Source organism: Onychomys torridus, chromosome X (genome assembly GCF_903995425.1).
Source record: "Onychomys torridus chromosome X, mOncTor1.1, whole genome shotgun sequence".
In the NCBI taxonomy this organism is placed as follows: Eukaryota; Metazoa; Chordata; class Mammalia; order Rodentia; family Cricetidae; genus Onychomys; species Onychomys torridus.
Window position 1 is genome coordinate 125,429,795 of NC_050466.1, and position 23,150 is coordinate 125,452,944.

The window sequence follows — 23,150 nt, forward strand, 5'->3', positions numbered from 1 at the left end:
TGGAAGAGAGGATCTCTGGGGTTGAAGATACGGGAGAAGAAATAGATTCATCAGTCAAAGAAAACACTAAAACCAACAAAGTCATGATCCAAAATGTCCAAGAAATTTGGGACACCATGAAAAGATCAAACCTACAAATAATAGGGATAGAGGAAGGAGAAGAATACCAACTCGAAGGCACAGAAAATGTATTTAACAAGATCATAGAAGAAAACTTTCCCACTTTAAAGAACGAAATGCCTATGAAGATACAAGAAGCCTATAGAACACCAAACAGACTAGACCCCCCAAAAAAGTCCCCTCGCCACATAATTAAACAACTAAATGTACAGAATAAAGAAAGAATATTAAGGGCAGCAAAGGAAAAAGGCAAACCCATCAGAATATCACCTGATTTCTCAACGGAAACTTTGAAAGCCAGAAGGACCTGGACAGATAAAATGCAGAAACTAAGAGACCATGGATGCCAGCCTAGACTAATAGACCCAGCAAAACTCTCAATCATCATAGATGGAGTGAACAAGACCTTCCAAGACAAAACCAGATTTAAACAATACTTATCCACAAATCCAGCCCTACAGAAAGCACTAGAAGGAAAATTCCAACCTAAGGAAGGCAGATACACCCATGAAAACACAGGCAATAGGTAACACCACAGCAGTAAACCCCAAAGAAGAGAAGTACACATACACTATCACCAAATAATAAAAATAATAAAAGGAACAAACAATCACTGGTCATTAATATCCCTTAATATCAATGGACTTAATTCACCTATAAAAAGACACAGACTAACAGAATGGATATGAAAACAGGATCCATCTTTCTGCTGCATACAAGAAACACACCTCAAATTCAAAGACAGACACCTCCTAAGAATAAATTGCTGGGAAGACTTTCCAATCAAATGGTCTTAAGAAACAATCTGGTATGGCCATCTTAATATCCAGAAAAATAGACTTCAAACTAAAATCAATCAAAAGAGATGATGAAGGACATTACATACTCATCACAGGAAAGATCCATCAAGATGAAGTCTCAATTCTGAACATTTACACCCCAACACAAGGGCACCCACATATGTAAAAGAAATATTACTACAGCTAAAAAAACCCCACACATTAATAGTGGGACACTTCAACACCCCACTTTCACCTCTGGACAGATCTGCCAAATTGAAACTTAACAGAGACATAATGGTCTTATCTGATGTTATGGCTCAAACGGACTTAATCGATATCAACAGAACATTCCACCCAAACAAAAAAGAATATACCTTCTTCTCAGCACCCCATGGAACCTTCTCTAACATCGACCACATACTTGGCCACAAAGCAAATCTCAACAGATACAAAACAATTGGAATAACCTCCTGTGTTCTGTTGGACCACCATGGTTTAAAGTTAGATTTCAACAACAGAAAAAACTACAGAAATCCTACAATCTCATGGAAACTGAATAATGCTCAACTGAATCACCAATGGGTTAAGGAAGAAATGAAGAAAGAAATTAAAGACTTCCTAGAGATCAATGAAAATGAATCCACCACATACCCAAACTTATGGGACACTATGAAAGCAGTGCTAAGAGGGAAATTCATAGCACTGATCGCCCACATAAAGAAGCTGGAGAAATCTCATGCTAGTGACTTGACAGCACACCTGAAAGCCCTTGAACAGGAAGAAGCAAAGTATCCCAGGAGGAACAGACGCCAGTAAATTATCAAATTGAAAGCTGAAATCAATAAAATAGAAATAAAAAGAACAATACAAAGGACTAATGAAACAAAGAGTTGGTTCTTTGAGAAGATCAGTAAGATAGACAAGCCCTTATCCACACTAACCAAAAGACAGAGAGAGAGCATCCAAGTTAACAAAATCAGAAATGAAAAGGGGGACATAACAACAGACAATTTTTGCGCCTTCACTTGGGTTCTCCTGTTGGTTTGCTTTGTCCAACTTGAATGTGATAGTTTTTGTTTTAGATTATTATATTTTATTTTGTTGTGTTTTGTTGTTGTATCTTAGAAGCCTGTTTTTGTCTAATGAAGTCAGAAAAGAAGTGGACCTCAATGTGCGGGGAGATGGGAAAGAGTTGGGAGGAATAGAGGGAGTGGAAACTGTAACCAGAATGACAAGAAAATAATCCGTTTTAAATAAAAGGAAAAAAACCCAAGAAATTAACATAAAGAACAACAGCAAAAAAGGCAAACATTAAGGGTTTGGGATGGTGGAGTCAGTTTATATCTTGCTTATGATGTTTTCTATGGAACAGTATACATTTATGAAAACTGCTCTAAAAGGGGAGACTTCTCCCATATGAAAACTGTATATTAGTAAAAATATGATACAAATAACACATAGAGGAAAAATCACATGAAATCTTTCAACTAGAAACAGTTTCCATATTCTAATATTGTCCCTCAAATACTTTTAAATGTATTTTTTATTTTTTAGAACAGTTTTAGGTTTAAAAACAAGTAGCAGAAGGCACAAATACTTTCCATTTAACACTTTCATTTGCCCATATTATTATCTTGCAACAATGTGGTTCATTTTCTTGGATGAACTAATGTTGAGCTAACTGAAGGATACATACATGATCTGTATTAGGGTTCACTCTTTCCTGTGCCCCACTTCCAAAAAAATCACTAGAGTTTTTGCTGTCTCTATGGTTTTACCTTTTCTTGAATGTTACATCAGTGGGTAACATCAGACATATGACTTTTTAGAATTATCTGCATTCACTTGGCTATATGCATTTAGGATTCTTGCATATATTTTAATAACTTATTATTAATAGTTCACTTATTTTATTATCAAATAACATTCCATTATATGGCAACACTTAAACCTTATTCAACTATTCCTTTCTTGAGGGAAAAACTTGGTTACTTTTTTTTCCAGAAACTGTAAATAAAGATTACATAAGCACCTTTTACATAGGTTTTTGTGGTGATATTGTATTCCCCAATATATTGTGCACCTTAATAAACATATCTGTGGGCAGAGAACAGAATAGCTGTTATACAGACATAGTGGCCAGAAAATGGTGGCACACACACCTTTAATCCTAGCATTGCGAATGCAGAGATCAGTCTGGATCTCTGTGAGTTCAAAGCCACACTGGAAACAGCCAGGCATGTTGACACATGCTTTAATCCCAGGAAGTGATGGCAGGAAACAGAAAGGTATATACAGTGTGAGGACCAGGAACTAGAGTCTGGTTAAGCTTTTAGGCTTTTAACAGCAGTTCATCTGAGATCCATTTGGGTGAGAACTCAGAGGCTTTCAGTTTGAGGAAACAGGATCAGCTGAGAAACTGGCAAGGTGAGGTTAGATGTGGTTGGTTCTGTTTCTCTGATCTTTCAGTGTTCACCCCAGTACCTGACTCTGGGTTTGTTTTTATTAATAAAACCTTCTAACAATCCGTGCTATAGGTTTTGGTGTGGGTATAAGTTTTCACTTCATTTAAATATTAGTAACAATACAGTTTGTGGGGCAGGTGGTAAGATTATATTTAGCTTTGAAAAAAATTGATGAATTTCCTTCCAAATTGACTTTACCATTTTTTTGCATGCCCATAGACTGTTGGTTAGCATTCTATCAACTTGACATAAGCTTGTAATCTTAGAAGAGGGACTCTCAATTGAAAAAATGTTCCCACTAGATTGGCCTATAGGCAAGCCTATGAGGCATTTTCTTGATCTATGTGGCAATTCTCAGCCAACTTTGGGTGGTGCTACTCCTGGAGTTCTAAGAATGTAAACTGAACAAGTTGGGAGGAGCAAGCTAGAAAGCAGCATTCCTCCATAGCCTTTATTTGAGTTCCTACCTCTGGGATCCTGCCCTGCTTATGTTCATACCTTGACTTCCCTCAGTGATGGACTATTACCTGGAAACAAGATGAAATAAATAATTTCTTCCTCAGGTTGCTTTTGGCCATGGTCTTTATTACAGCAATAGTTATCTAACTAACACAGAAATTGACGTCAGGATTGTGAGGTACTGCTGTGACAGACATGACTCTGTTGGTTTGCAAAAAATTGTGAAAGGTTTTGGAATTTGGGGCTGGATAAGCCCTTGAGTGTTCAAAGCTTGATGGGCTGTTCTGTGGGAACTTGGATAAAAATGCTGAGTGAAATGCAAAAGATAGAGATCTGGTTTGTGAAGTTCCAGAGGACAGCAAAGACTCTACTAGGACCATTTTTGTACAATTTTGAATTAATAATCTACAGTTCTGATCAGCTGGAGCTGAGGAACCAGTTGTTATGAATAAGAGACCCCAACACTGAAGAAAAACCTTTGTTAAATGGAAGAATTGATATTGGTTATCTGGGTCTGAGAAATCAATTGTGATTAGGGAAAAAAACAGCTTCATTGAGGATAAATCTTCTGACAGGATTTTTTCTCTAGGTCAGCACACTGAAGCTGTGGTACAGGCTTATCAAGTCTGCATCTCATGCTGGCAGCTAGACTTGATAATGTCTAAGAGTCACACAGGAGGTACTGGTTTTGAAGGCACAAATGGGTCATGGAAAGCAGCCCAGGCTTGGCACTGGCAGGAATAGAGTCCCTGAATAGAGGTGTGGAGACACAAATGGAGAAAGTGCTTCAGTTGCAGTGAGAACTCCAGGACAATGTAGGTGTCAGCACAGTCGGACAACTGGTAAGGAGAGCACCAACTGTGAAGTAGAGCCGGCCTGAGCCTGTGAAATGAATTGTGTGTGCCACAGATAGATAGGTAGAGCTGGAGAAGTGGAGCTTCTCAGACCAGTTGAAGCTCAACAGATTATAAGTGGGACTTACAAATCAAGAAATGAATTTTTTAGATGGTTGAAGTTTGGTTTTCCTTTGATTTGATTGTGACTGTTCTCTACCTCTTCCATCTTGTTGTAAAAAAAAAAGTATGTTAATTTATTTGTGATTTTAAAGGAGTCCACATTTGAGAGAACATTTAGAGGGACTTTGAATATTTTAAATAGACTTTCAATCTTTAAGTATTGAGATATTTTTAAGGAGCATGGGGCTCTTAAAATTATTATGTTTTGTGTTGTCTTATTAAGATGGCATCTTGGGGATAAACAAGAAAGGAAAGCTTATAGTTTAATAGTGATGTGTTTATCACATCAAGTTGACTAGAAGTCAATAGTGTTGGTTAGGTTCTATATAATTGACACAAGCTAGATTTATCTGAGAAAAGGAAGCCTCAATTGAGAATATTTCCCCTATCAGATTGGGCTTTAGGCAAGTTGATGAGGCATTTTGTTGATTGTTGATTGATGTGGAAGTGCCCAGCCCACTGTGGACAGTGCTCCCCCTTAGCAGTTAGTCCTGAGTCTTATAAGATCAAATTAGGGGAAGCAAGCCAGTAACTGTGGGCTCTCCTCTAGTTTCTGACTCCAGATTACTGCCCTGCTTTCTTTTCCTGGCTTCCTTTCTTGAAAGACAAAATTCCTTTCCTCCTCAAGTCGCTTTTGGTCTTATCATAGCAACAAAAATGAGGCTAATATGCCCAGCAATGAAAGAGTTTCTGTTGTTCCATATTAGAACCAGCACTTGGTATTCTCAGTGTTTGAAAATTCTAATAAGTATATAGCGGTATCTTAAAAAAATCAGTACAACATATAGGGTTTAAGTATGTTTCCCTAGACAGCCTGGGATTCTATATAGACCATTTTGTTAGCCTTAAATTCACAAAGGCCTGCCTATGCTTCCCAAGTTCTGATATTAAAAAGACATGTGACACCATGCCCAGTCATGGTCCTTTATTTTGTTGTTTCTTAATGGCATATAATTTGAACCTCTCTTCATTTGCCACCTTAGTGAACTATCTTTTGGATATTTTACCTATTTATTAATTGGATTATTCGTAATTTCCTTGTTGACTTTTAGACTCTGCTGAATATTATGAATATTAGTGCACTGGAAAACATAGATATTAACCCATCATTCCATTCTGGTTTAATGTTTTCTTCAGAGCATAATATTTTATCTTAAAAGCAGCCCAACTTATCAATTTCTTCATTTTAGAACATGCTTTAGGAGCAGTATCAAAAGACCCAATGCCAAATATAATTTCTCCAAGATTTTCTGCTATGTTATCTTCTAGAAGTTTTATGGTAGATGCATTTTATTTTGTGAAAGGATAGCCTTTCTTCTGATGAATTCTCTCTATTTCTTTAGTGAAAAAATTCAGTCCGCTACATATGTACTGATCTATTTATTGGCTCTGTATTATGTTATATTAATCCATTTCTCTATTCTGTCACCCAGTCACACTACATTCATTACTGTAGTTCTACATCAGCCTTGAAGTTGTGTTTTTTCTCTTCCCTCAATACTGTTAGCTATTCAGAGTATTTTGTCTTTCGTATAAACTTTAGAATGAGGTAAGGACTGATATCTGACAACTATGTATTTTTCTACCCATAAACATAAAATATATTTCTGTTTAGTTCATTTATTTTATTAGTGTGTGTAGTTTTTCTCATTAAGATCTTGTAACACACTTTGTTATATTGATACCTATGCATTTTGTTCATCTAATACAAATGGCACTGAGGTTTTTAAAGTTTAATTTTATGTGTTCATTGATGATAATGTTTAGAAAAGGAATTTTGTATATTAAATTTTTATCTTTTAACTTGTTAATTGTTACAAATGCTTTTGCACTATTGTTATTGCTTTGGGATTAAAAAATACTTATTTTATTCTTTCTTTCTTTTTTTTCTTTCTTGTGTGTGTGTGTGTGTGTGTGTGTGTGTGTGTGTGTGGAGGCCAGAAAAGGGTACTGGATCGCCCGAAGTTGGAGTTCATAGGCACTTGTTAAGCCACCTGGTGTGGATGCTGGGAACAAAGTTTGGTCTTCTGCAAGATCAGTAAATGTTCTTAATCATTAAATTATCTCTCCAGCCCTTTGTTGGATTTTTATAATTATGTCATTTGTGAACAAAGGTAATTGTATTTCTTTCAGTCTGCATACATGATTTATCCATTATCTAGGACTTCTAGTAAAAGGCAAATTTAAAAAGTGAGAGTGCGTAGTATTTCCTTATTTCTGACCTTAGTGGGAAATCACTCAGTGTCTCATCATTAAGTATGATGCTGACGTTCCTTTGCCAAGATGAGGAAGTTTGCCTCTACCCCTAGTATGCTAGATAGTATTGGATTATATTAAATGCTTTCTTCCATCCTTTTTCTTTTAGCTTTTTATCCTTTTTTTTAATATTTGTGTTTTAATTTTACACATCAGCCATGGGTTCCCCCTCCCTCCCGGCCCCAACCTTCCCCCCAGCCCCTCCCCTCCATTCCCATCTCCTCCAGGGCCAAGACTCCCCTGGGGATATATTTAAACCTGGTGGATTCAGTACAGGCAGGTCCAGTCACCTCCTTCCAGGCTGAGCAAAGTGTCCCTGTGTAAGCCCAAGGTTCCAAACAGCTAGCTCATGCGCTAAGGACAGGTCCTGGTCCCACAGCCTGGGTGCCTCCCAAACAGTTCAAGCTATTCAACAGTCTCATTTATGCAGAGGGCCTGCTCCAGCTGGGGGCTCCACAGCTTTTGGTTCGTAATTCATGTGTTTCCATTAGTTTGGCTATTGTCCAATTGTCAAGAAAGAGGAGGGACTGTAAGAGTATGAATTGTTGAGACCAAGATTGGAAAAGCACAGGGACAAATAGCCAAAATAATCTTTCCATCTTTTGATAAAATCATGTTCATTTTCTTTAGCCTGTTGATATGATAGAACACCTTAACTGATTTTTAAATGTTGGAACTCACATAACTGCAATAAATCTCACTTGATTGTGGCAAATCATTAGTTTCATACTTTGTTGGATTCAATTTACTAATTATTTTAAAGATTATTTTATTTAAGTGTGTGTGTGTGTGTGTGTGTGTGTGTGTGTGTGTGTGTGTGTTTGTGTGTGTGTATGCATACATATATGTGGGTACCCACAGAGGCCAAAAGAGAAAGCTAAGTCCCGTGGACCTGGAATTACAGATAGTTCTATGGTACTCCATGTGGGTGCTGGAAACAAAATTCCAGTTCTCTGCAAAAGCAGAGAAAGCTTTTAATCACTGTTTCATCTCTCCAGTTCCTCAATTAACTAAAAGTTTGAAGGATTCTTACACTTATATCCACAGGAGCTGTTGGTCTACCATTTTCTTGCAATGTCTTTGTCTATTTTTTGGTGGTACAGAAATATGGCAATCATGGAGTGTGTTAGTCAGTACTCCCTCTGCTTTATCTTCTGGAACACAGCATAGAGAACTCATGTAATTTCATCTGTAAATGTTTAGAGCAGTTACTCAGTGCACTCTCCTGGAGATGGTGCTTTCCATTTTAGAATGTACTATTTGTTGATTCTATGTCTTTAATAGAAACAAAAGTCTTTAATTCTAACAAAGTCTAGTGTACCAGTTCTTTCACAAATGTGCCTTTGATGTTTTATTTAAAATGTCACTGCCAAAGTCACACAACCTCCTTGTTCAGTGATACACGCTGAGGCTTTTGTGAAGTATGTAAGAACTATGGCTCAATTCATTAATTTATTTACTTGGGGATATAGGTGTTTAGTTGTTCAAGCACCATTTATTGAAAAGACTATCTACTGCCCCTCATTTTATTTACAAATTTCCTTCTTTGTTGAAAGTTTCCTGACAATGTTTATACATGTCTATTTCTGGGCTTCCTTTTGTGTTCTATTGATCTATTTATTTTTCCTTGGGCCAGCATCACACTCTTCATTGTTCCAGCTTATACAACAAATTTTGAAGTCAAGTATTATCAATGACATTGTTAATGTTATTTCTCAGTATTTTTTTTGCTATTTTGTATCTTTCACACTTACTCTGACAGTTACTCTGTCAATCCCCACAAAAAATTGTTATAATTTTGACTGCTAATGACCTACAGATTAAATTATGAAAAACCAACACTAACAATCTTTAATATTCCTACCCACAAACATGGATTATCCCTCCAATTATTTATTTGGTTTTTATCTCATCCAAGTCTTATAGTTTGATTAGATTCACTATTGATTTTATATATACATATACATTTCATTTTTAAGAATGTAAATGTAAGTAGTAATAAATGTGTTTAGTTCAAATTCCTCTTGTTCATTGCTAGTATGTAGGAAAGCAATTTATTTTTATACATTAATCTTGGTACTTTGGAATTTTCTACTTGGACATTCATGTGATTTTATTCCCTTCATCCCAATGTTTATACTTTTCATTCCCACCTTACTTAATCTAAGAGGAATCATTAATTTTTAATTTATTCAAGCACTTTTTTATATAAGAGAATTTAAACTAGAAACTCCTAATTTTATTATCCAGACACTATGTATATAGAAATTCTATTACAAAACTCATATATCATGATGAGAATATTGCTATTGCCTTAAGTAGTCTCCAATACTCTTGTGCTTAGGGACACTGTTCTATATGAATACATAGTTTAACCTTAACATTAAACAATTCTGTATTTGGCCAATTATATTTCTATTTTTAAAAGTCTCATGTCAAACATTCCTACACTGGCTTTTTTCTTAATACAACTTTTAAGAAGCAGATTTCTTGGGTCAAAAGTTTTTCATATTTTTAAATTTTTTTGTTTGTTTTTCAAGACAGAGTTTCTCTGTGTAGCTTTGTGCCTTTCCTGGAACTCGCTTGGTAGACCAGGCTGGCCTTGAACTCACAGAGATCCGCCTGGCTCTGCCTCCCAAGTGCTGGGATAAAAGGCGTGCGCCACCACCGCCCAGCTTAAATTCTTAATCTTTATTGCTAACTTTTCATCCAGAAAAACTACACTAACCTATGTTCCCATTATCAGTGTGTAAAGTATGACCAGCAATGAAAATTCCAGATGCTTAAAACATTGGAAATTCTATACGGAATAATGGAACCAGTATTTTTAAAATTATCAGTAAATCTTAATATGTATTCATTTTCAGTAATCATTTTTGTTTTGAATGTTATGGTATTAACATTTACCTTAAAAATTTACATTAAGCTATATTTTCTGAATTAGAATAGGTATTCAGAACCATGTTTGCACTGAAAGGACACAGGAAACTAAAAACATTCTTTTAAGCAGAACATGTGTGGTTTTCAGGCAAGTCTAGAAACACAGCTTCCTTATACAAACACAACTTAGAAATATCTCAGTAACCCCATAATGTTTAGCTATTGGGAAATGATTGTGAATTTCCCAACACCAATGTCTATATGAGACATCTTCCTCTACTCTATTGTTAGTGACAAGAAAGTGATTTTTAAAATAAATTTATGTTAACTCTGATAAATAGTCAAGTAATTTGCCTTCTACACATAAATCTTATTTCAGTATTTCAGAATTAACTAGTATACTTGAAAAAAATTCATGAACATTACTCCTTTAAGTAGAATTATTAGTTTGCCATGGTCATATGTATCTGGGGCTACTATACTTGAATTACAGGAACTTAGAACCTATTTTTAAGTGTAAATCCAAGGTGTACATAAAAATAGATCCTGTATGCTATGTATTTTATTCTTCTCTTGCATGAATTAGTACACTGTATGGATGCAATCTGATCTACCCATTTGAAGTATCAAATTGGATTAATTTTTGCTATCAGCTGTGAACTGCATGTTTGATGGTTTATCTCTGTGTCTTATTTATTGAACAAATGGGATAATGGAAAATTAAGACTGAGCTGGGCAGTGGTGGCACACGCCTTTAGTCCCAGCACTCGGGAGACAGAGCCAGGTGAATCTCTGTAAGTTTGAGTCCAGCCTGATCTACAAAGTGAGATCCAGAACAGGCTCCAAAGCTACACAGAGAAACCCTGTCTTGAAATACCAAACAAAAAAAATTAAGACTTCTGAAAGATTGAACAGTCACTAAAATCAAACAAACTACCCAAATGTGAGTTTCAGATGCATTTACACATTTTAAGGACTTCTATTCAAAACTGGTCAGTGAGATGACTCGGTAAGGAAAGGCACATGCTGCCAAGCCTGATGACCAAAGATCAGGCCAGTGACCCACAGTGGAAGAAGTGAAGAGGCTCATGCAAGTTTGACTCTGACTTCCATTTGCACTAAGCCACCACATGAATAAAAGAAATAAATGGAAAGAAGTAACACTCAAAGTTGTATAGATGGCCAATGCTTTAATTTGAACTTCTGTATGCATATCAGTGAGAAAACATAAAGCTTAGAACAGCTCTCATGAGCTAAAGCAATCTTGTTGGGAAGACAAAAGTTACCCAAAAGTAAAGTTCCCTTTCCTTCTTAAGCCTACAAATCTTTACCTTATATGCTAACATCTTATTGAAGCCACATTACTATCCAAACTACACTATCAGGGAATACAAAAACCTTACTCAAAACACCACTGCTGATAGAAAACCAGTTCTAATGCAAATATAATGGTCTTACATCACATACCTTGGTCTTATGTCAAAGATATGATATTTAGCTAACTATGCCCAAGAGATCCTAAATGAAGAAAAATGCTGTGGATATCACTCTGTATAAATAAAGTGCTGATTGGCTAGTAGCCAGGCAGGAAGGATAGGGTAGGCGGGACAAGGAAGAGGAGAAGGCTGGGAACAGGAAGGCTGGGAGGAGACACTGCCAGCCGCTGCCACGAGAAGCAACATGTAAAGACACCAGTAACCCACAAGCCATGTGGCAAAGTATAGACTAACAGAAATGGGCTAAATTTAAGAGTAAGAGCTAGACAATGGTAGGCCTGAGCTAATGGCCAAGCAGTTTAAATAATATAAGTACCTATATGATTATTTTATACATGGGTTGTGGGACCACAGGGGCTTGGTGGAACCTGGAGAGAAGCTCTCCAACTACAGAAAAAGACAGGTGCTAGGGGCAGGCAAGGAGCTCAATAGTAATGGTGCTATTAAACTATGTACTAGCAATGATTGACATTGATATTTTTTCAAGCACATAATAAAATGAAATATCAGTCATTAAGAAATATTTTAACATTGCTCAAAATGGAGTGGTTTTCACAATCATAAATGTTTTCCCAAGATCACACCAGCCAGAGAGGGAGGAGGAGAAGGGAGGCAGAAAAGACGCTGCAAGCCACCACCAGGAAAAGTGATGTGAAAGTATCAGTAAGCCATGAAGCCACATGGCAACTTATAGATAATAGAAATGAGTTAAGTGTGAGAGCCAGTCAGTAATAAGCCTGAGATAATGGCTGAGCAGTTATAATTAATATAAACCTCTGAGTGATTATTTTATAATGGGCTGCATGCAGGACTATGGGGCTGGGTAGGACCAGAGAAAACTTTGACTACAGCACACTGAACAATTATCACTTTTCAAGAACTAGGATAAATTCAACTTCAACATATGCTTATAAGTTTGACACCACTGGGGAAAGAATTTAACAAGCTACAATGTATAATCAACCACACCGAAAATCTCAGTATATCATGTTGGAAGAAGCACAAATGAGACGATTTTGTTGAAACAAGGATGTTACACTAATCTCTAGGAGAGACAAAGAAGAAAAGTTAGAAATCAAATGCCAATATCTGAGAGAGATCAGATGGAGAGTGTATGACTTACTACTAACTATTGGTATCTGAGAGTCCCAGAGGCATTCAGCTAAGATGTGAAATGGACCTTCAACCTGAATCATTACAGCTATTTTTCAAATAGCTCAGCTGGCCTTAATTAAAAGTAAAAATTCCTGCTACTTTGGTAGCCCAGGAGCAATGCAAAATGTAGACAGCCATAGAGATGTACATCTGTGCCATCAGTGCTCTGCTCCTCTCCCAAGATTAGGCCAAAGGGTCAAGAACTCTATCACTAGTCCAATACCAAGAAGACGTTCCCAGGAACTGTTTTTGATAACAGCTTTTACTGTAGACACATCACTATGTCAGTATTACAATAATATTTATTCTACTTAACACATATGGTCAGTAGAAAGGGAGAAATGAATCTTTGCTATGAGTTATGTGAAGTTGACATACCAAGTAAACAAATTCCTTTTTAATTATTAATTTCTTTTAAAAGATCATAAAATAGCAAGAGGGGAAAAGAACACATAAGTACTTTGCCTCTGTCCATTTATCAAACTTGTAGGAAGGAAAACATACACTTGTTATATAACTTGTTTCTTGTTTCCTTAGCCTGAGGTTTTAGAGTTGAAGATTCTGCCCCATTCTCTCAGGACTTAAAAGGAGCTTGTTTCCAGTTGTGAAAAACAGTGAAAAAAGACATCTAAGAAGTCAAATTCTTCATTCTGTTGTTATGGCTTATTCCTTCTACATATCTCAATCATATTTGCTGGGTCATTTGTCCTCAAGTAATTCAATTTCACACAAACACACACACACACACACACACACACACACACACACACACACACACACAGATAGAGAGAGAGACAGACAGACAGAGAGACAGAGAGAGATAGAGAGACAGAGACAGAGACAGAGACAAGGAGACACACAGAGAGAAACAAAAACCAATCAAACAAAAATAAAACCCCTTGCCATTTTACACCCATCATGGACCTCTCTTTATTTGCTTTGTGACTACTTCAGTTTTCTACTAGTGGACACAATGGGATAAAAGAGTCTGAGTTCAAAGATGGTTGACACCATTGGCTAAGATGAGAACTGGAGATATGCCATGAAATTTCAATTCATCATGTCCCTCTATCTCTTATTAGCATGGATAACTGAGAGTGAATGGTATTCTCATCAGTCTTTCTATGAGGCCATGGGGAGATCCTTTTACAGAAAGGTTACTTGACTGGTGAAACCTGACCTGAAATTTTTTCTGGCTAAAAAAATCTGTTCCATGTCATATGGCACAGGACTGTGGGCAAAAATCCAAGTTTTCATTCTAAAAAAGTCCTTCCTATCAGCACCTGAGCTTCACAAGTTTTAGCTGAAGGAGACCTTCTGTTTGACTGGGAATGTTTTCTGTTTGATCGAGAGTACAAGTTGGGCTAGAATCAAATTTGTCTCTTGTACACACATCAAGGACCCAACTTTCACTTTGGACAGCGTGAGAATGTATGCTCAGTCTTGGTACATTTTAGAGATAACAACTATAAACTGACATAAAAAACACTGATTCAAATTCATCTCAAGATGGCATTTTATTTAATAGATACATATGTACTTCTGAGCTTAGAAAAAAGGACTCTATAAGTAGCTGTAATAAGTATCTATGATTATCCACAGATCTTGAAATTATTATTGTTTTTCTTACATGTTTATATATTTTCTGCATGTTTATCAATTAACATCTATTATTCAATTAGAAAAAACCATGTTAATGTAAATGTTTCTTTGGATATCTGACAGTTGTTATTAGTCTAATAGATATATTAAACATTCATTACTTAATAATTTCAATATACCATAAGCCAATTAACTGTCATTAAATGTTAAAGTACATGGACCACATTTTCTCATCATTTATGAAAGATTTTTATTTCATTATTACTTAATTTCTGCCCTATCACATTACAGATAATGTGGTGGTTTGAAAGAAAATGACCCCCAAAGTCACTATTAGGAGGTATGGCCTTGTTGGAGGGAGTATGTTACTGTGGGTACAGGTTTTTAAGTCTCTTTTGCTCAAGCTTCCCTCAGTGTGACAGTCAGTTGACTTCCTGTTGCCTGCAAAATGTAGATTCTCAGTTCCAGCATCTGGCTACCAAGCTCCCTGCAATGATGATAATGGATTGAACCTCTGAAAGTATAAGCAAGCCACCCCAATGAAATGTTTCCTTTATAAGAGCTGTAATGGTTATGGTGTATCTTCACAGCAATGAAAACCCAAACTAAGACAGATGGTTAATGAAGAAATACCAAAATGTTCCTCTTTATCTTATGCAACCCAGCTTACAGCTGTTCTTGTACCACACTGAATATGCTTTATTTAAGCATCTCATGATCAACACAGCTTAAGCAGTAGATGGGAAATGAGAATATTCTACAGATGCTACTGCTACTTTTCAACAAACCCAAAGTTTCTCTTTTTTTTTTTTTTTTGTCTTCAGAAGGTACAGGCCTAATTTAGAGTAAAGATGCTACAATCTACCCAACTACATTCCAACTGTATCTACTTTTTCTTCTTAAGATAGCCTATATTTTATTTCATCTTGAAAAATATCACTGCCTTTTTTTCTACCCAGTCTTTCATCTCTAACCCATATCCAATGTTTTTAAAAGTATCCAGGCTATAAATCTTAAATGAAGAAAATTCTCTTCAGAGTGACTGTGATATGATTAAAAGTCCAGGTGGTTTGTGCAAAATACACAAAACCAAAGTCATGGTTTCTCTTGTCTCATCCCCACAGAACCAACTCTGATGTTTAGTTCTCTGTCCAGAATGTAAGAATTCTTCCCATGATCATATTTTTAACCTTTGTCAGAATTTTCACTTGGCTTGTTTAGGTTCCTGAATAATTTTCATCTTAGCTTGTCTTTTGAGGATTGAAATTACTTTTATTTGTGTTTACATCTTTATGTCTATATGAATGTATATAGTATATACGTGTGGTATACACATGTGTATGGTGAGTGTGCATGTGTGTGTGCACAGTCATGCCTATATATGGAAGCCAGAAGACATTGTGAGTCTTGTTCTATAACTCTCTGCCATATTCCTTTGAGACAGTCTTTCGTTGAATCTGGAGTTAGGTTGATGGCTATCAAGTCTCAGCATACTATCTTTGTCTCCACATTGCTGTTGTTGCAGGCACACATGAGAACACCTGTTTGTTTTGTTTTTTTTTAACATGGGTTCCTAACGATTCAAACTCAAGACATCATTCTTGTTCAGCAGTCTTCCTTACTGTGCAACTACCAAGGCCCCAAGCTCAGTCTTTTTGTTGTTGTTACTGTTGCTGTAAATGGTACTGGAGATGAACCCAGGGCCTTGTACCTGCTGGGTAATCACTTTACCTCTGAATTCTATGCCTAGTCTTTGGTTCTTTAGGTCCCAAAGGGCACATTGCATCTCTTAAGGAAATATAGTTACAAAGGTCTTTATTCATTCACTTAGATCATCATTTATGTATTAAGTTGCTGCCACATGTAAAAGACTGGGCTTAAATTCAAGAAATGAACTGGCTTCTTCAAAGAATTTCCAGAGCCAAATTGGTATAGCGAAGAGAATATTATATTTGGGGATCTGTGCTTCAGTTCTAACTCTGACTGGTATTCACAGCAATCTGTCTGCACAAAGTCAATTGATGCCATTTTCTTTAAAATTTTCATCTCAAAATTTGTTAGACCATGTAATTTGGCTTTTTAAAAATGTTTCTGTAATGGCTACCATTTATTAAAGTTAATCTTGTCTCAGCCAATATGCAAATGATTATGGTGGTCCTGATGGTTGATCATGATCAACTTTATGGGATTTAGAAATACTATGGAAACAAATCTCTGGGAATGCCTATGATGGGTTTAACTGATATGAGAAGAACTATCCTAACTGAGGGCAGCACTGTTCCATGGGCTCCAGTCCCCATCTGAATGAACAGGAGAAAGGATACTGAGTAGCTGCATTCAACTCTCTCTGCTTCCTGACTACAGCCACAATCTGAGTCGCCACCTCACATTTCTACTTGCCACGATGGAACGTACTCTCAAACCATGAGCCAGAATAAAGGCTTCCTTCTCTAACCTTGCTTCTGCCAGGTATTTTATTACAACAATGGACACAAAGTAATCCAATGGGGACCACTATCTCTTCCATTGTACTGATAGGAAAACTGAAGACCTAGAGGGTAACCTTCCCCAAGTATGTGAGAAAGCTGTAAAACAAAATGTTGAACCTAGGCTAATCTCAAAGTCACTATGCTCCCATAGTTTAAAAAAATTCAGAACTTACTTTGAAAAATATTAAGCTGTCTAACTGAGGATTTAAAAAGTGCTCCTTATGTTTGCCCAGGTAGACCTTAAACTCACTTAAAGTCAGTCTCCCTCATGCTGAAATTACAGGCACATGTACTGTGCCTGACAAACTACCTGACTTTATGGTACCCTTCCTTTCTTCTTATTCCATCCATATAAACTTTAATAGGTATACTCTCTTTATTGCTTCTTTTACTTAATGTTTAATAATCATGTGAAATGTTCAGGAGATCCTAGAAAACTTGTGCTTCTCTTTCTGGCTTTCACCAGAAATACAGTAGATGCCTGCAGGGCCACAAACTGCATATCTCCAACTTGCTAATCTTCTTCCTTTTCTTACTCCATTGGTGGCTTGCCTTTCCTGAGAATTCTAAAGTCCCACTTTATTTAATCCAAACATAAATGTTTGCAAGCTTTAGCTTGGAGGAGAAAAATGAGTGAGAATATAGTTTCTCAGAGATCCAGTTTACTTTTATAGAGCAGGAATGGATCCATGCGACACATTTTTTTCTCCAGAAACTCTGCCAGACTTAGTATAGTCTGGTTCATTAGAAATATACAATAAAATATTCTTCACAACTCAGTCCTTCAAGTTTACTTTGATCAATACTTCATTACCTAAGTTAGAGCTGCCAAAGGGGGCAAACTTGTCAGTCCATTTGTCCCATATTTGCATGAATATTATGCTGTGAATGTTACGCTCCTTTGAACTTCAAAAGAACTTCCTGGCCTCATTGACTACAACTTTAACAACAGAGCATAATGGAGTTATAGAAAGATCTTTTCCTGGCTAAAGACCTCAAACTTTGCTGGTGCTGGACAGTAGCAAACTTTTACATAAGCAACAAATGGCTCATTCATCCATTGCAGTGCACTATCAGTATTTCCTGGTGTCCTTAGCCTGTCTTCCTACAACTATGGCTAATTAGCTAGAAGCAAATGGCAACATGGGCCTTCACCATTCTTTGTGAAAAGAGTTTCCTGCATACAAAGCATTTTTCCAAAAATTGTTCATGTTTCCACAACAATTGATAGAAAAACTTTCACCATAAAGGTACCTCACATGCATCCTATCCTGGCTGTTCCAGATAGGAGAGCAAACTTGCTCCTGGACTTAAAAGAGTCAATTCTAACCAGCACCTGAAAAAATCAAAAACTGAGGCTTCATCAATGAAAATGGAGACAGACAGTATGAACAGATGAAAAGTTTTAACATGTCTATATTTGCACATTTTCTCAGCTCTATAAAATTTAAAAATAACCTTCCTTTTCATATACTCCTATGCCTTCTTTTCTCTTGTACTAGACAGTAAAATGTAAAATATGTCTCTTCACTTTGAATAACTTTTTCCCTTTTAAAAAATAATAATTTCCACTTGCAGAAATTCTTGGATAGAGGATATAAAAAGATCATAAACAGTTCTTACAAATCTACTATCCAGAGGCTTAAAATGTAATTCTCTATTGCATCCCATATATGAGTCTAAATTTCACATGAAACAAAGAACTATGGATAAACTCCACAATAATATATGGTGGAAGAGACCTTCCTGGAAATTCAGTAGCCACAGAGGAAAAGAATACAGATCTGACCACACAGACATTTAAAACTGATATACAAATACAATTTGCACAAGCAATATCTGGAATAACAAAAAGCTAGTAAGAAAAACATGTAATTAAGAAGTCTAATTAAAACAAAATGTATTAGAAAGATCACATAGGAATAGGAAAATACCAAGGCAAAAATGAAATATAATTTCTACAATTAAGATGATTCTCCAATAATATAAAGATTAATAACACTTTTGGTAAAGGAAATATAAATGGACATTCACACATAGGTAGTAGCAACTTAATGAAGAACAATTTGACAGCAGTAATGAAGATAAAAACTAAAAATACTCCTTGACTAAAAATTCTTCACAAATATGTCCATTAGCATCTAAAGGGTTTCACTAATAACCTTAATTTGTAATGTCAAAAACTAGAAACAACATATATACCTACAAACAGAAGATGGTTAGTTAAACAACAGAACATACATGCAGTTGAAAATAATGTAGGTACTAGAAAGACAAGACATTGTTATTAAGAAATGTTTTAACATGACCTGGAAGGTTATCATGTATATATTTATCTTTGTGTGATACAATTTAGGAAAAAAATTATAGGACGATTAATTTTTCAAAAAAAGTTGAATTTTAACACAGCACTTGGATCATTTCTGGAACATTCTCCATTGGATTGTTATTTCCACTGCTTCTAATTTGGCATTGCTAGGGCATCAATATAAATATCTGTGCACGAACACTTGCATGTGTTAAGGCAACATACATGAAGCATATGCTATGAAATTTCCTCTTTATTAAAGGTTATATTTCACATATCTTTTGATTTGGGTGTGGCCAAATGAAATGTCAATAAAGAATGACCACAATGGTGGTCTCACCATCTAGCCATAATCTGAAATATTAGATCAAAACAAGTGCCTTTGGACATCTGTTACATAATTACTTTGACACCAACCAAATACGTAAATGACTTGGCATAATAGGCATAAGGAAACAGAGAGTATCAGTTTAGGACTCATAAATCATTTTTTTTTTGCTTTGTTAACAAAGCTCAAAATTTTATGGATAATATTCCTTAATGCTTTGTAAGTACGGAAGATCTCCAAGAAGAGATGGTCTATTGAGAATTACAATATTCCCCATGAGGCCATCAGCAACTCAGGCTATAAGGGAAGTGTCTTTCTAAGAGAAGGGGAATTTTTAATTCCCACTGATTGTGAACTGACTGAAGAAGAAACAAACAACATTTCTATCACATGCACTTAAATCAGAGGAGAGTGTTCTGACATGGACTACTCTGTGATGGGAGGAAAAGTGGGTAATGTGAGAAGTACAAGGGGAGAGGTTGATTCATGTTTTCTTTTAGAGCCTGCCCCCCACTTATCTTCCATTTATGCCTCAGTCATGCTAGATGTCACTATAGATCACTGATGCTTAAGTTCCCTATCAAATGCATTTTTTCTCCCAGGAAGAAGACCGCTTGCTGTGAAAATCAATGTGCGACAGAAACACTCTTAATGACAGCAAAGGCTTGGTTCTGCCCTCCATGTCAGCATGCCTTCTGCCTCCCATATTTAATTCTATGTATAGAAGAAATAAATGTTTAAGTGATATGATTCAGATGCTGCCACAGCTCTTAGCAAGAACATTTTACAGTTCTTTCTCATGAATAAGTTCAGTGGAGCACAGACTATGCCCCTGTTGGACCAATTCCACTTTGTACTTCTTCTTTTTATGTAGCTCTAAAAAGGAATGAAAGCTCAGTTTCCCCCTCAAATTTAGAGCAAGGGTCCACCTCAGAAGTGGCTGCAAGTGTCTAAAAGAAGTTGAGGCCCACACTGTTCAAATACAGCAGAGAGCTTGTAATAAGAACAAATATGTCAGTGGCAGCAAGGACGGTGGGATGGGTAATTACACTTCACACACACACACCCAGGCCTCTTGCTACTCTCTGTTTTCTCTATGTTAGCTCATTTCAATCGCTGATTTTTTTTAGAACTATTCCCTGGGTTTGTGTGGACATTCCTTTCAATAAATAACATCTAATTTCCTAATAGTTCTTGGAAGCTAAATTTCATCACTGGGTCTGAATCCAGTTCCTTCATTGATTTTCAGTATTAGGAATATGCAAGGCTGGCCTTTCTTTGCTTTTTTTTTTTTTTTTTTTTTTTACTCTTTTTCATGAACTAAAACCTTCACTGAAGAGTCTGAAAATGGGAAAAAGTCCAGCTCATCTGTCAGATATTTCTAGAATTACGTAAAATGGAATGATATTCTCACAGTTTGAGAACAGGAAAGTGAGAAAGTGTCATGTGTTCTTTGAGATGAAAACTATATGATAATCAGAAAAACAGCTTCAAGTTTAGTTGGCCTGATTCAAAGCTCTCATTCTTTTATAAGTTCATGCATAAATCAGTAACAGTTACGTTCTTCTCATAGAACAATTCCATGGCCACATTTGAGATAATCATAATCCCTACAGATTATAACCACAGGTTCAAAGATGTGATGAATATGAGATTTTTTTTTAAAAAAATGCAAGACACTTACGTTTTACTTGCTCTGTTTTGCTTCCTTCTAGGAAAATAAAGAACAAAAACAAGGAGACTATGTATTTCACACCTCCCATTTCCACTTTCTTCTCGTTTGAGCTACTGCAAAATGCAATTCAGAGACTCTGAGAAGTGATGGATGAAACCTGTTGAGGAGAAAGCAGAAAGAAGTAATAAAAACAGATCCCTTGGAACTGATGAACATGAGTGATACTTAGGCTTCTAACTTGCTAGAAAAAAAATACTGAAGAATATACTGGAGTACAAGCATTGTTTGCAGAAGACAAAGGACTTGCCTCGTCTGTCTTGTAAAGATTATGGGAGGAAATTCACATGAGTTAAGCACATATTCCTGTCCAACACTGAGGCTAAATCATTACAAGCAAGTTGTAGGAAAATAAAAAGAAAACTGAAAATCTTTTCTAAAGAAATTAAGATTGATTTCTCAGGACATTTTATTGTTGGTGGATGGGGGTAGAGAATCTGGAAACTGGAGTTTATAAAAAGGCTATTTTGGCACAGGATGTACAAATTGAGAGCATTTAACTGCAATGATGTCTGAAATGCAAGCTTAGTAGTCTCAGCTTCAGACTAATGTTATCATTAGTCCTTTAAGGATCTTTTCTCAATCAATGTTTCTCTAGTATCTTCTATGATATCTAAAATAATCTTCACTATGAGTGCTTATGTTGGAAAAGATAGATGTTATCTGATAATGGATGCAATTCAACATCTGAGAAGTTTCATTGCTTAGAATAGTTCAAACATACTCCTTCCAATGAAGTCCATTGTGAAAGGAAATGTAAAATGGGTAATTTTAAAAGAAAATAAGCAAATTTCAACAGCGATTCATTCAATTTGTCCCACCACGCAAGAGGCTGTTAAAACAACCACAATTCTTTAAAAATAGGCATTGGTGAGCAGGATTGAAATTTTAAGCTTTTGAAGCCCTAAAACACAGAAAATTTGCTTGCATCCTGTCACAACTATTTTCTGTGGACTTCAGAGTTTACAAATTCTTCCAACGGGAGATTGGAAAATATTTGAATATTCTGGAAGCATTGCATTCAATCGGGGGTTAATCCTGAATAGGAACTAACCTGGTGATGTTTTCAGAGAATCCAGTGTAAATATTGAGCATAAACTTATTTGAAGGAAAAAAGTGCAAGATGCGCATTTTGGAGAACTGAATCTCTTGGAGTTCTAAAGTGGATGTCACAGCTTTTACTTTAAATGCTGTGAAACAGCCACGTTCATTTAAAAAAATCCGTTGTTTCTGCCCAGCCTCATGGTGGTGCATGCTTGTAATCCCAGCAGGTAGATGCATGAGAATCACTCCAAGTTCAAGGCCAGTGGGCTACACAGGGATACTTTGTAAAAAAAAAAAAAATGTTGCAGATTATAAACACATGCACACCTGAGAACGAATTGATCCTAGAGAATTATTTGTGCTATCAGGTCGGGTTGTAGCACCCATCTACTTTCTTTCTCTGCTCTCTTAGCACATTATGAAAGGTTCTAGTTCTCCTAGGGCACGTTCCTAGCCTGCCTGAAGCCTCGGTTCTGACGCTTTCATCTGTTCTGTGGGTTTCCAATCCACTTTCAGTCATTCAGAACATCACTGTACATTGAGAACTACTGGATCCCTTTGAAAGAAAGCATTTTCATTAACAGTTTAACACAGCCATTCATCTCAACAGAGTTCTTCCTGAACCTACTTTAATAAGCTTTTCCCTCCGAGCCTCCAAAAGACAAAGATTTTTAACTGTTGAAATCTAATTTATCACAATCATATATGGCTCTCAGGAGGTACTTCTGAAACCATGGCTTTTGAGTCTCCCCATGCAAGAATCAACGGGGTTGTTTTTCTTGTACAATGGTTGGGCGATTTGGTGAACAGTAGCATTGCTTCATAACTCAAGCTGGCAAGAAAATGGCCCTTAGAATTTTTGCTTTTCTTGGGTCCCAACTAATGTTATGAGCAAACAGGAAAGTTGGTGACTAGAGAGCAATAAATCTCTTTTGGCATTCCTGTCATCTATGTGGCCTCCCAGGAGGTGATGGAGTACATCAGAAAATGAATCGTTTTATAAATATTCACTTATGAT

At 36.3% G+C, this 23,150-nt stretch overlaps 1 protein-coding gene across 1 annotated transcript in view; it reads right to left on the reverse strand.

Moving 5' to 3' along the window:
• Chrdl1 (chordin like 1) overlaps positions 1-23,150 on the reverse strand; it is a 120,100-nt gene that overhangs the window by 94,903 nt on the left and 2,047 nt on the right. Inside the window, 2 exon segments of the mRNA XM_036174968.1 lie at positions 21,041-21,115; positions 21,118-21,188. Coding sequence (XP_036030861.1) covers positions 21,041-21,115; positions 21,118-21,188 — 146 coding nt within the window.